The sequence below is a fragment of the Crassostrea angulata genome, chromosome 3 (assembly GCF_025612915.1).
Source record: "Crassostrea angulata isolate pt1a10 chromosome 3, ASM2561291v2, whole genome shotgun sequence".
NCBI lineage: Eukaryota > Metazoa > Mollusca > Bivalvia > Ostreida > Ostreidae > Magallana > Magallana angulata.
In genome coordinates, this window is record NC_069113.1 from 29,279,986 (window position 1) to 29,293,321 (window position 13,336).

Sequence of the window (13,336 nt, forward strand, 5' to 3'; positions counted from 1 at the left end):
AAAAAACTTTAAGAAAAATATTTCATTTTCAAATAGTCAGGGATTTGCAGTTCGACTTTAATGTCTGCAAGCACAATGAAGCCATTTGTGGAAAACATTGATGACCAAATAACGGGTTTTGTAGAAAGGGATAACAATGCCTAACTCTCTCATTTAAAACGTCTTAGCAAAACGCGAACCTTCAGCCAATAAAAAAAGATAAACAACACTTCAACTTTTATTTTGTAAACGAATCACATTTATCAATTGACACCTATTTATTTGTACTTGTACATGTATATGAAATTATGATTTTTTTATTTGTACATTAAATAGCACAGAGATAAATACTACTTAAGAAATGACTGATGATATATATGAAACATTTTTACATGCGAAATGACAGCTTCAAAACATAACGCTATCAAAATAATACAGGATGTCAACGATAAGACTTTCAAATGATTTTAAATTTTCAAAAAAGGAAATTTTCACAAAATGAAAGCAGTTACAGAGGCATAAACTTATGGACGTCTCGGAGCGTTGATGCAGCAGATTCTATGGTATAGAGAATGACAGTAAAATGTTTCTTGACGATCTCCCATCTACTAGCTTCATCCGGGCTACTTTCGATCTCAAACATACCGTCTGCTAGTCCTGGGAAACTGCTTCCGGCGTAGGTGTTGACACTGCTCTCCGCAAAAAGAACGTGTCTGAGGAGGGAAAACAAAAACAAATATAGATAAAATATTTCGTATATAGACGAAAAGTACATTCACATACAGTTGTATTGAGTTCTTTGTAATAAGTGTACCTTGCTAGAGGGCGTCCTGGTAGACCCTGGGGGTCTATAAAAGCTCGTTCCAATTGCATCAGTTGATCATTGATTTTGCGAATGGCAAATGGACTGTAAGTAAATGATTTTTATAAAATTTTGCTTGTTTCAACAAATGTTGACCACAAATTAGCATATAGCTGAATTGATTAAATTAATCACATATAGCTTACTCTCGCTTATCTACAGAATCAACAAACTTCTGGAACGCATCAGTCTCCTTGGTAAACAGGCTTGAAACGTTGTAAAGTAAATCTGGAAGAAACAGGATAGTGGAACTGAAACAACGTGAAAAAAGACAAGCAAGACAGATTGAATGTTGGCTTAATTCGCCCGTCCTCGCAATGAACTAAACTAGTAGCCATAGATGGGACTTATAGCTTACCAAATTGAATACCATTCTTCCTCATTAATGTTCCAAAGTCGGAATCCAGTTGTTTGACCAGTTCCTCCAGTTTTTGGGCGTAGTCCTGGACTCTGAACGGTATCAGCAGGGAGTCGGCGAGACTGCGAGCTATCTCCCCCCAGGCCTGACCCACGGCGCGGTGACGCTACACAAACAAGAACTACATGATACATCTTACTGGTATCACTGGATTTTTATAAACCTAACAACAATTTGTCTGGTGCATTTCGCCCCCACAGGTACATCAAATTGTACACACCTTAAATCCACGATCCATGATCTCGTCTACCACCTTGAATGTTTCGTACTTGGAATGATAGAGTGGATAGGAAGACAGCTTGTACTTGTTCTGTCAACAATTGAAAAATAAAAATCAGAAGAGGAGTTGACTTTAGAATCATGAGATTACATTTATCTGGGCATGTGAACCATGACGTGAAACTAATCTCAGTATGAAAATCATGACGTAATATTTATCTCACTGAGTTGTAGGTGTAGCGAATATCGAGACAGGGTAAACCAACTCGCTTGATGAACGGTGCGTAATCACTCCCAGATCCCATGTCTGCAATCCTAACAATATGCAAAGGACGTAAAGCTCTATGATGCTTGTATTTATATAGAATTGTCGACTGTCTACAGGAAATTCTTTTTCTCTCGAATATAATGTACATATACCTAGGCAAGGTTTTTTCGGTGTTCGGGAAGCTAACCAACCATTTATCGTACACGGTTTTCTTCACTGTGTCTTGGTCATCAGGGTTTGGAATCTTTTTGGTAGAATCGTAGATCACAGAGTTAAGTAGAGGCGTGCCCAACGACCTGAGCGAGTAGTTGCCTAACAAATTGAGAAGACATTTATATGGATTGCAGAAGAATTGGAATACAGCAGTAATATAAACACGCGTTGTTTTCCGCGTGTTTTAGAATCTACCTTGTACAGCAATGTCCACATTCAAATAGGCAACAGCTCTAGAGGCAAGATTTTTGACGTATTGCTGGGGATGGGGAAATGAAAAGAAGAAGTTAGAATGTACATTGGACAAATAGTAATGCAATCATTTGCATTTTTAAGTCATAGTTTTGTTTTATATCTGAAACAATTTCTAGAACCTCAATCCACTCTGTGGATCCAATAAGCCCGTACTCCTCCGCTCCCCAGCTACAGAAAATGATGGTGCGACGTGGCCGCCATTTGCCTATAAATATGGAAACAGAATGCTCACATTAATCTGTATATAAATCTAAACTACCAAAAACCTTAAAGTAGAATTCAATGACACAAAATCATTGAAGCATTCCACTGGTTTGTTTTGATTTTCAAAACTTACCAGTCTTGACCATATTCCCCATCACTCGGGACACCTCTTTCATTACTGCTGTTCCACTCGAAGGATCGATTGCTCCGAACACCCAGGCATCACGATGGTTGCCGAGTAACACGTATCTATCTAAGAAATTGGAAGAACAAAAAAGGCATCTATATTTTTATAGCCATTTGATACACCATTATGCTTTCTATCTGTCCGATAGTTATACACAAATTAACCCAAGCTAATTAGGACCAATACCGGGATTTGGATAATATTATACAATTATTTAATGCTTGAGCAGTCAATATAGACCCGAATATTTTTCCCGAGGTGCTTGGAACTGCTCAGTATGATCTATTGCCCTCGGCCGTTGGCCTCGAGCAATAGATCATGTTCCGTGCACCAAGGAAAAAATTCGGGTCTTTTGACTGTTCAGGCATTAAATAATTGTTTTATTACCTAATTCCGTTTTTAGTATTTCTTGTTCACATTTATAAATTACAGGTTTCCATACCATTATGCATTCAGGTCATTGTAAATCAATACTAAGATGACCTAAAAGATAAATTTTAAGAACAATAGTAAAATAAATATAATAAAATTATCTTTTAATCAATTAAACTTTTTTTTCTAAAATACGTTGTCGGTACAATAGATCACAGTCTATTGACCGGCGGTCCAATAGATCACAGTCTATTGACCGGCGGTGTAATGGATCCCAGTCTATTGACCGTCAGTTCAACAGATCACTTTCAAACCTGTATACCTTACAAAATAGACGAAAATATTTAATCTGTAATAAAACAATGAAAACCCTTTGATTAGGTAAAAACAATCATGTATATCAAACCCTTGTACATGTAGGTCAATTTTTTCTTTGATACGTCGATCAATAGAAAAATTATTATCTTCATTTCTTATCATTAAATAAAACATTTTCAAATCATAAAATGTGAAGTGTCATTCATTAAAAATGCAAATAATGTAAATGGAGCGGCTCGTATGAATACAAAACAACAAAAGCAACAATATTCAAAATGGATGCGCCATCAGCTGATCAGATCTATTGAGCTAAAAAATGGATTAAGCACAAAAAGTGAGTTAAAATCTGAACCGGCTGAATTGAAAACGAAACGATCTTGTGATATTATTCACTGTGCAGAAATATTCGTTAAACTGGTTTTCATGTGAGATCGCTGGAATTTGCAACTGGGCATAACCATGCAAGGAGAGCGATCGTGGAATTTGTATAAGCGACTTCTGTAAACGTTGTGGTAACTAGATAGCCATGCAGTGATGTACTTAAATGGTATATCTGCCGCTTGGAATGCGCCGAAGGAGTTGATGCACTACTCATAGCTTTGCTTTACGATGCCTTTTTTGATGACCGATCATTTAGCTGTGTAAATTTAAAACTCATTGTTACCAAATTTGAACAGTTATAATTTCGTTATAATTATTCCTGGAAAAGGAACAGCCACCGTCGCAGTAAATGTTGATTGATCTCAAGCAGACGAAATCGTGAGAAGACGCTTAATTTCTATTTAGTGAATTAAATGTGTATTGATTATATTTGAAGGTTATATATATATAAAATTGTATTTTGTTTGCTGACAATTAAGGTGGTATGGGACATCCATCGATATTAATGTGGATTAAAGTACATTATAATTGAAATACTTTCATCGGTTTAGAGTTTTCAAATTTTACAATATCTAACCAAAAAATAGCTTTTAAAAATAATCTGAAAGGTAAAATTTGTAAAAACCACAGTGGGATTTGAACTAATGACTTACAGATTCGTAGTACACCCTCTAACTCACTAACTCACTGCGCTACGCTGTAAGCTGACAATATTGGGAAAGAAACTACTTATATAACTGCACTTAATTTTATTGTTCATTTCGATAAACAATACGTCACAGCATGGAAGTGTCTATACCACCTTAAGGTGGTATGGGACACTTCCATGTTGTGACGCATTGTTTATCGAAATAAACTATAAAATAAAGTGTAATTATATAAGTAGTTTCTTTCCAAAAATGGTCACCTAACTCCGTAGCGCAGTGGGTTGAGGGTTTTCTACGAACCTGTAAGTCATGAGTTCGAATCCCGCTGGGTGTTTTACAATTTTTACCTTTTCAAATATTTTTAAAAGCTATTTTTTGGTTAAATATTGTAAAATTTGAAAATTCTAAACCGGTGAATGGTTTTTAATTTTATAGTACTTTAATCCACATTAATATCGACAGATGTCCCATACCACCTTAAACAGACATAACTTTACAGTTTGTTGACAGTGTTATTTTGGAAATTCCCGTTCTATAAATAGCGTTAAATAATAACAGATGAGAAAAATAGATTTTTTGAACCAAAATTTTATTGAAGCAGGTATCGAAGAAATTTTTCGACCAATCAGAAGCGCCAATATTTTATCAAACTAATTAATTTTAAATGATATATAAATCAATTAAATTTGTATCTAGACATTACTCGCACCAACCTGGCTCAACTCTTCCTTGTATGACCCCAAACACGTTATATGTTGTTCTTTTCTCATTTTTAGTCGAAATTCTTATTCGAACACTCCTGAAAATGAAAAAAATGCTGTTACATTTAAAATTGATTCAAGCAAACATTTCACAATGAGTAACAATTAATAAATACTCACTTATAAGGGTCTTTTAATGGCCCGCCATATCTGTAGGTCACATTTAAAGCCCCTTTCCAACTGTTTGGAACTTCTACCCCATCCATATAGCTAATTAAAATAAAACGTATATCATTTCATGCGCGGGTCTAGAGGGGGGTAAGAGGGTTCCGAAATTACATTATAAAATTACTAGTACCAAAAATATGCTTCGTAACCCCCCCTCCCCGGCAAACTCTAATAACAGTCGGACCCCCGCTTGAAAATTTTCTGGATCCGCGCATGCATTTTTATTCCCATTCTTATATCAGCAATATTTTTATTCAACTTTAAGCATCCATCTGGTACCGATAGAAGATATAGATATATCGACAGAAGATATAGAAACACGTTCAGTAGAATTACATGTACCCGATTAAAGTTTTGGCAACTCCATATCCAATTGGATGCGATGGAATCTTTGGTAGACCAGCCTCACTTTCGTTAAGTCTGTAGGCATGTTCTGAAATTAAATGAGTTGACATAACACAGATGGAATTTGTATCTCTGTTGTTGGAGATATTAAGCTTAAATCTGACTGACTGATGGTGACAGTGTTTAGACCGTATTTATCTCCTTTAAATCAAAAGCTCTGTGTAACAATTTTTGAATTTAAAATGTTAAGATATTTCTTTACTGAATGATAGTTTCTGGTGAAAAATATATCTAAATCCCTCAGCCTTAAAGGGCGCCACTAGTACCTGTTGCCGGGTATCCGGGGGTTAGGGGGTCACCACTCCCCAGGAGTATTGTCCCTCTCTGGGTGCCCGACTCGGGGAGCCACCAGTCACGAGGGTACACCTGTGACGTCTCGCCATCCACGGCATAATCCGCGGGGTCCGAGTATATTATGATACCCTTAGCTCCGTGGAGATAGGCTTGGTGGGCCTAGAAAAGATGAGACTTTTATATCCAAGCTTTAGGGGGTTATCTGGTGTTTGTACTACGTTTATAGTAGTAACGAAAAGTCATAGTGACTCCAAGTTTGTTTTTATCAATCACAGTGGGTGCGGGTCTCTAACCTTGTCCCCTCTGAAGATCTTGCCGTAACGAGCCAGAACGATTTTGCCAGTGATGTTAATACTCGTGTTCTGAGCCAGCCACCTGTAATCCTCTACACGTCCGTAATTGACGTACACCAAGTCTGTCTGTAAGGTATCAAATTCTTGGTAAATTACAGAAAAACTATGTTAATGATAGAATAAGGTTTTATGGAAATCCTTTTAAAAGTAGATAATTAAAGCAGTTAATGCTCTCAAATCAAGTTTTAGGTACTAGTATTCTGCACCTGGAATGGCATCAGTATGGCTAACTTGACAATACTGTTGTCTATCCCATTATCTCTGAGAATTATCTGCGTTAGCAATACACTTAGCAACGGGTAACACAACGAATGGTTACATGAGCGTAAATTATGCGCGTAAGGTTCGTCGTAGAATTCCCGTAAAGCAGTAAAAAATTCTCTTAAATTAAGACATTAAGTATAATAAGATAAATAGTGCCTTTTTGGGAGAATAACAGTTGAAGTTTGACAATGGTTTCCTCGGGGTGTCAATTTCAACAGTTACCCTCCCAAACAGGCACTATTTATATATTATTATACTTTCATGTGAAATACTGAAATCTGATTGGTTAAGACGCAGTTGATAGTCCGTTCTATTACCCTCAGCGTTAGCAACACACTTAGCAACGGGTAACACAACGAATTGTTACATGCGCGTAAATTATGCGCGTACGGTTCGCCGTAGAATTCACGTCATTTCTATACAAAAGCAGTAAAAATTTCTCTAAAAATAAGACATTCAGTATATTAATAAAATATAATATATACATAGATTTTTAAACTGATTTTTTCCTCTTTCTTTCTTTAAAATTTAGATTTAAATGATTTTTTTCATTTCCACTCTACTTATACTTAATGTATATGCATGCAAAAATAAGCTTAAATTGGATCGATACGAGAGTAAACCATGGATTTTGCTATAATATAATATAATATATATATACACACACACACACACACACACATATATATATATATATATATATATATATATATATATATATATATATATATATATATATATATATATATATAAACCAAAACAAAATAAATAAATGAATAAAAAATAAAATAAAAACAAATCATCTCACTCTCAGGCAGGTATCGCAGTTTATACTGAAATAGCTATTGCACGCATTACAGATGTTCGGTCCACCTCTTTATTATTGTTATATGTCCACCTCTTTATTATTGTTATATGTATCTCGACTCAATACGAAGGAAAAATCTCTTGGGTCTCACGTACCAAAGCTCGTGCAGTACTAAAGACGAGTCTTCAAACCTCAAGGCACCATAAATTAAGAGTTTAATGTCACATAGCAACACGGGAGAAAACATTAAATGTATCTCATATATAGAATAAAGTACATGCCAATCGACCCTTTCAATTCAAAAAACGAGGCTACTACATTCCTGCTTTTTAATCTGATCACTCTTGGAGGCAATAGCTAAAAATACTGTTTCTTTCATATCGCTACTGCATAGTAGAAGGTATTTCTGAAAGATTTATCTCTTGCTTGATTTGCTATTCTCGTCAAAAAAGGTAAAACAAGCCGCGGTGACTCATTTACTTTATAACAGAAACTGTTGTCTGAATTTGGTTAAAACTTCCTTATTGGCCTCTTAAATGAGCATTGTCAATCTCAAAGTGGCACAACAAGATCATAAAATTGATACATGTAACAAGGGTGTGCATTTATTGACTTACAGAGCTAACATCCCCCGGCGCAGAGTACGCATTGAATGGCGGCACCACGTTCGATTTGTTCTCACTGGGGTCCAAGATCGGTTCATATAGCGCGGACTTCCACACCTCTTGGTCTGAAGAATTGTAGACGAAAATCTGGTTCATCATGCTTTCATTTTGGGTTTCGGGATAAGACAACAATATGTCGTACGGCGTGATAAACGCTTCGTCCAGGCCCGCCGATGTCCAGAACTCCTGGAGCTCTTTGGCTTGCTTGTAATCAGCATCTGTTCCGGCAAGATGGGGGTTCTCTGACAACTCTCTGTTGGATGATTATAACATGATAAAAACCATGCTAAACTTTAATTTGTTTCCTCTTATTTATTGTTTGCCAAATAGAGTTATATTTTTGTTTCTTTTTGTCAGTTGATTGACAAATTTTCCCCTTCATAAAGCACTTAATATTAAATAATTCAAATTATTGAAAATAGACAGTGATTCAGCTTTTTGTTTTGGGTTGGAATAAACGAAGTTGTTTTACATCTTGCGTATATTTGTTGTTTCCAAAAGATATACGAATAATCAAGCATATGACATTTCCAATTAAGGTACAATTTCTATACAGAACCAGCGGATACTCAGGTTTTTATCTCAGGTATTCGTTAACACCCCCCCCCCCCCTAAAAAGACAAATAAAAAAACCTACCTGTATTACCGTAAACCAATGCATCCCACTACACCGCATTCTGGGTTATACAATGACTCCGTACTTACTGTAAGTAGCGCCTGATATTTTCGCTGTTAATCTGGTTGATGATCTCCGCTGTAACTTCCGGATCACCGTCCTGGACGATGGCGTCTGGTATACCGGGTACACTGTTCTTCTCAGTGTCGTCACAAAAACCAAACCTCCCAATGATCATCCCCAGCCCCAGCCCCACCACCCCAGCTATCGACACCCATAGCAAAAATTTCCTCTTGGCCTGTGTGTGCGGGTTCATGCTTATCTTTGAACCACCGACTCTGGATAGAAACCAAAGATTTTCTCTGCTTGTAAACAAAGAGGGCCAAGCATGTCATAAACATGCTGGTCTGCTTTACTGTAGGTGTTTGAAATTCGCCGCACTGCCATAATTTTGAGGTTTATTACTGAGCACGGCCAATGGAATATAAAACAACAGTAAACACATGCGATTAGAAGGATTTGTGATAAGGATTAAATCCAATTCGTACTGGGAAAAAGATGGATTTAATTCAAACAAATATATTAAAGCCAGCAAGATGGAGTAGAAGAAGTTCATGTGAGAATGAACATCAAGGATAAAAGGAGAATTGCACCAGACCATTGTTAAGCTCGTTCGATATTGATATTACGTAAGATGATATAAGTATATAAAAATGCATATATGTTTTTTCGTCCAATGAATTTTCACCCTTTTCCAATATTTTATTGCGATAGGCGACAAAGCTAGTAACACATGTGTCACAAGCATGTGCATTTTTGAAAAAACAGCTATTATTCTGTGCAATTTCCTTACGTTGAAGAGAAATATCTCGTATTGTTTGATTAAAGTACAAAAATGCAAAGTTTAACAGACCAATCCACACTTTGCAAAAGTTATGTCCCTTGGCCGCCATCTTTGATGGAAAACCCATGCAGTGCACGTGTGTAATCCTGATTTAAAATAGATAAGCATTCCACTATATTTGAACGGTGGAAAAGGGGGAGGGGGTCAATGCAACAAGTCGTAATTCAACATATTGTCTATTACGGTATATAGAGAATAATACATACCCTTTTCCATATCACAGCTTGTATCAGCCCGAGACTCCAATATCAGCCCGAGGGCCGAAGGCCCGAGGGTTGATATTGGTCGAGGGCTGATACGAGCCGTGATATGGAAAAGGGTATCTATTATTATATTTATTACATACTTAGTAATAAATTTAAAAAGAAAACCAATCAACTTGAACAAATTGATTATTCATATTATTTGAAAAAAATCTGGACATGTACATGTATTTGATAAAAATATGAGTTCTTCTTGTTTTTAACAAACATGAAGCTACAGAACGGAATTTCATCAGGTTTTAAAAGTTGACTGCTTTAAAACATTTGCTAGCATTTAAAGTTTTCAACTGCACTTAAAAATGTCGACTGTAACTGAAAATGTTTTATTTTTCGTCTGTAAACATGCAAAATTGCCGAAGCGAAAAAAGGCAGAGGAGTTCCGCAAGGGGTGTGATACGGATCCGTATCAGCCCTGGAGGGCTGATAACCTGTATCAGCCCCGGAGGCCGATACGGATTTTGTGATGTCATCTGTATCACATGTGCAAAAAAACCTGTATTTATTATTTAGTATGTAATAAAATGTAAGTAATTATTGGTGTTGGATTACCATTATTACAAGAGAGTCATAAGTTTGGATTAAAACAAATATATATTTATACAGCTGAAATGTTAACTGGAGGAACTAAATCGCCAAAGCGGGGTGTGACCCGATTTTCGTTCAGTTGGGCGATTTCATTAATCTTGAAAAGGGATCATAACTCCCGCGTCTTACTAAATGTACATTACTACATTTAATTACTAATCAAGTGTGATAGTTTTAAGTTTCAAGTGTTCAAAAACATCCGATCCAAAGTATAATATACATGTACACGTATGTAGCTGTCACAAAACAAATGTCAAAAAATCCTCTGACCCCCTCCCCATAGATCTATCGATCAAGATCTCGGCCGTTGGGTGAATGGTAAAGCAGGACTTCGCGCCATAATGTCTCATTCATAGTTTTTGCGCGCCAATTAGTGGACGAGTCCGTTAGGATCATGCGAATACCCCAGAGCACACCGTGTGTCACAGGCACGTAGCATGGGGGGTTGGGGTGGGAGTGGGGGTGCTGCTTCCCCCTCCCCACTTTTTTGCAGCATGCACTTTTCTTAAGGTCAGACGACACGTTCCTCGAGAATCTTTTTTGTATCTCCTCGTAATAAAGAGTTCCAATAAAAAAATTAATTTTATAATTACTTAAAAAATGATTAAAATTTACTTGGACGTGGTTATGTGTCTAGATGGTCGAGTGGTTAGAACCGTGGCCGCTCACTGCCAGAGGCGTATAGGTTTTAGAGGTCGGGAGCCCCGGCGGAAATATAGTTCTATAATAGTGAATTATGCTGTGGTGTAGATGTATTTATATTTTATATCAGCAATTCAAGTGTATTTTCAAGAAGATTATATAGGAAATGCCTGGTAAGGTACCCTAATTTTTTGCAAGAAGGCTTGTCAAAGTAGTAGTAGACCATTAACATATTCCTGGAAAAAGTTATCTAAAATTGAGGAACGTGTCGTCTGACCTTAATTAACTTTATATAATAAATAAAAATATAATAGATTTGCCCCCCTCCCTCCACTTTTGTAGGAGCAGGTACATGTAATAAATGAAAACGGCAAATAAGGAATTATAATTGAATTTAAGTTACAGTTAGGTTGTTTTTTTTGTTGAGAATTTACCCTTTTTTAATTGTTTGTCAAGATGATTTTGATGAAGCTGCCCCACACACATTCAAAAACAATTAATACGTGTTTGTTTACCATTTCATATGGTTGGAAATTTTTAAAAATGCCTCTCAGTTGATTTTGCATCTTAATATAACAAATACAATTTTAAAAAAAATTAATATTTAATCTCCAGCTTTCAAGCTTACATGCACTTATATGATATGTGTACATTCCCAAAAAAAAATTGAATTCATAAAATCATTGAATTTTCAAGTGATATATATGTACATGTTCTAGATTGAAGAAAAGACTGACATTTCGTCTTACATTTGCACGTTCCGTTTTTAAATGTATGATCAGAACCGAAAATTAAAATTCATTTCAGATAAGATTGCCTAATTGATACATGCATGCTTCCATTGAATAATTTTGTTTAGTCTGGCAAGCTTTTTGGAAAGCTATCACTTGTTTGACAATAACAATCCGTTTCTGTGTTGTGTATTTTGATTGCCCCAAGATGGGACAACCCCCATATCAAAGGAATAGATTAAATTCCAAGAGATTTCATCACAGGACGCACAAATACTTGGTTACATAAAGAAGGCGGAAAGTTTGATGATTGTAATAGTTACTCAACAATGGTGTATAGCGCAGCGGAGGTGTTACTAAGTACGTCAATATTAGTTACAAGATTCACCCTACAACACTGTAATGAATGCATTATTTACAATGTTCATGTACATGTATTAACAGCCACTAGGTTTTTTCCCAAACTTTCACTATAAAGGCAAAAATGAATAAATATTGTTGATCAATATGGAGAAGTCAAAGGCCAAGTGTGTTCCGTGTCTTCCAATAATTATATTTTAATTGCAATCTGATGAACCATACGATGAGCGAAAAAAAGATTTTTTTAAATGCAGATAATTAATTTATATATATCCTTTATGTTACAGTAATCCGGGCGCCTGTAAAGTGCGAAACGAAATCGAAACGAAACGAAACGAAACGAAATCAAACGAAACGAAACGAAACCAATCGAAACGAAACGAAATCAATCGAAACGAAACGAAATCAAACGAAACGAAACCAAAAATCGAAACGAAACGAAACGGAATTTAAAGAAAACTAATATCAATTTTGACTACATAAAAGTGAAAATAAATTCATTGAAATAAATTTTTGAACCATGAAATATAACTACCTGTATGTTTCAGATTGGCGCTGTAAATTTTTAAGCCGATTATCCGAAATTTGCAAAAATTATATAATAATGTAAATAAGTGATGTACATTCCTATACCTTTTAATGTTTCTTATTTGTTTCATTAAAAGATAAAAATGATATTCAGACGTTTTGAGAGAGAGAGAGAGAGAGAGAGAGAGAGAGAGAGAGAGAGAGAGATTAAAACTTATCAGCGACATCACATAGCAAAGTATATATGCAAGTTTTGGAAGAGAGAGATAGAGATATGATGATGATACTGAAGGGGACATTCTAACAACAATTTTCTTTCTATCGATTTGAAATATTGTAAAAATGAAACGATCGAATACAATGTGATTTATAGCATACTGGTTGGTTACCAGTTTCTAACATATAATAAGAAAGTATGGCATGAATTTGGACGTCGTAGCTTGACAAAATTAAAGTGCAATATAAAGAGGTTTTTTACCTGTTCTCTTTCTCTCCCTTTCACACGCAAACACAATGTATTTGAATCATTTTTACAATATTTCATATCGATATAAAAAAAAATCGTGTAGTTGGAATGTCTCCGTAAATACTGTAAACGCACTATATTTAGGATGTACAATATTTGGCGGAATATAATTTTTCAACAAGTTAGCATGGATTTGATTT

General features: G+C 35.7%; 1 protein-coding gene across 1 annotated transcript; it reads right to left on the reverse strand.

The window, feature by feature from the left end:
• Positions 1-204: 204 nt before the first annotated feature.
• On the reverse strand, positions 205-9,000 carry LOC128175988 (N-acetylated-alpha-linked acidic dipeptidase 2-like). Its single transcript, XM_052841928.1, has 17 exons — positions 8,747-9,000; positions 7,994-8,294; positions 6,245-6,370; positions 5,924-6,110; positions 5,595-5,685; positions 5,205-5,294; positions 5,037-5,122; positions 2,552-2,671; positions 2,334-2,419; positions 2,155-2,218; positions 1,899-2,058; positions 1,703-1,793; positions 1,480-1,569; positions 1,200-1,365; positions 988-1,069; positions 794-886; positions 205-692 (listed from the first exon to the last, which is right to left on the reverse strand). The coding sequence occupies exons 1-17, from the start codon at positions 8,971-8,973 to the stop codon at positions 488-490; spliced, it is 2,265 nt and encodes a 754-aa protein (XP_052697888.1). The 5' UTR covers positions 8,974-9,000; the 3' UTR covers positions 205-487.
• Positions 9,001-13,336: the final 4,336 nt, after the last annotated feature.

What these genes read in the sequence shown, in the direction of transcription:
- LOC128175988 (XM_052841928.1), bottom strand. Translation starts at nt 8,973, where the DNA reads ATGAACCCGCACACACAGGCCAAGAGGAAATTTTTGCTATGGGTGTCG. An exon ending in AATATCAGGCGCTACTTACA is followed by an intron (nt 8,295 to 8,746) that starts GTAAGTACGGAG and finishes ATCATCCAACAG; the next exon opens with AGAGTTGTCAGAGAACCCCC. An exon ending in GGGGAATATGGTCAAGACTG is followed by an intron (nt 2,420 to 2,551) that starts GTAAGTTTTGAA and finishes CCATATTTATAG; the next exon opens with GCAAATGGCGGCCACGTCGC.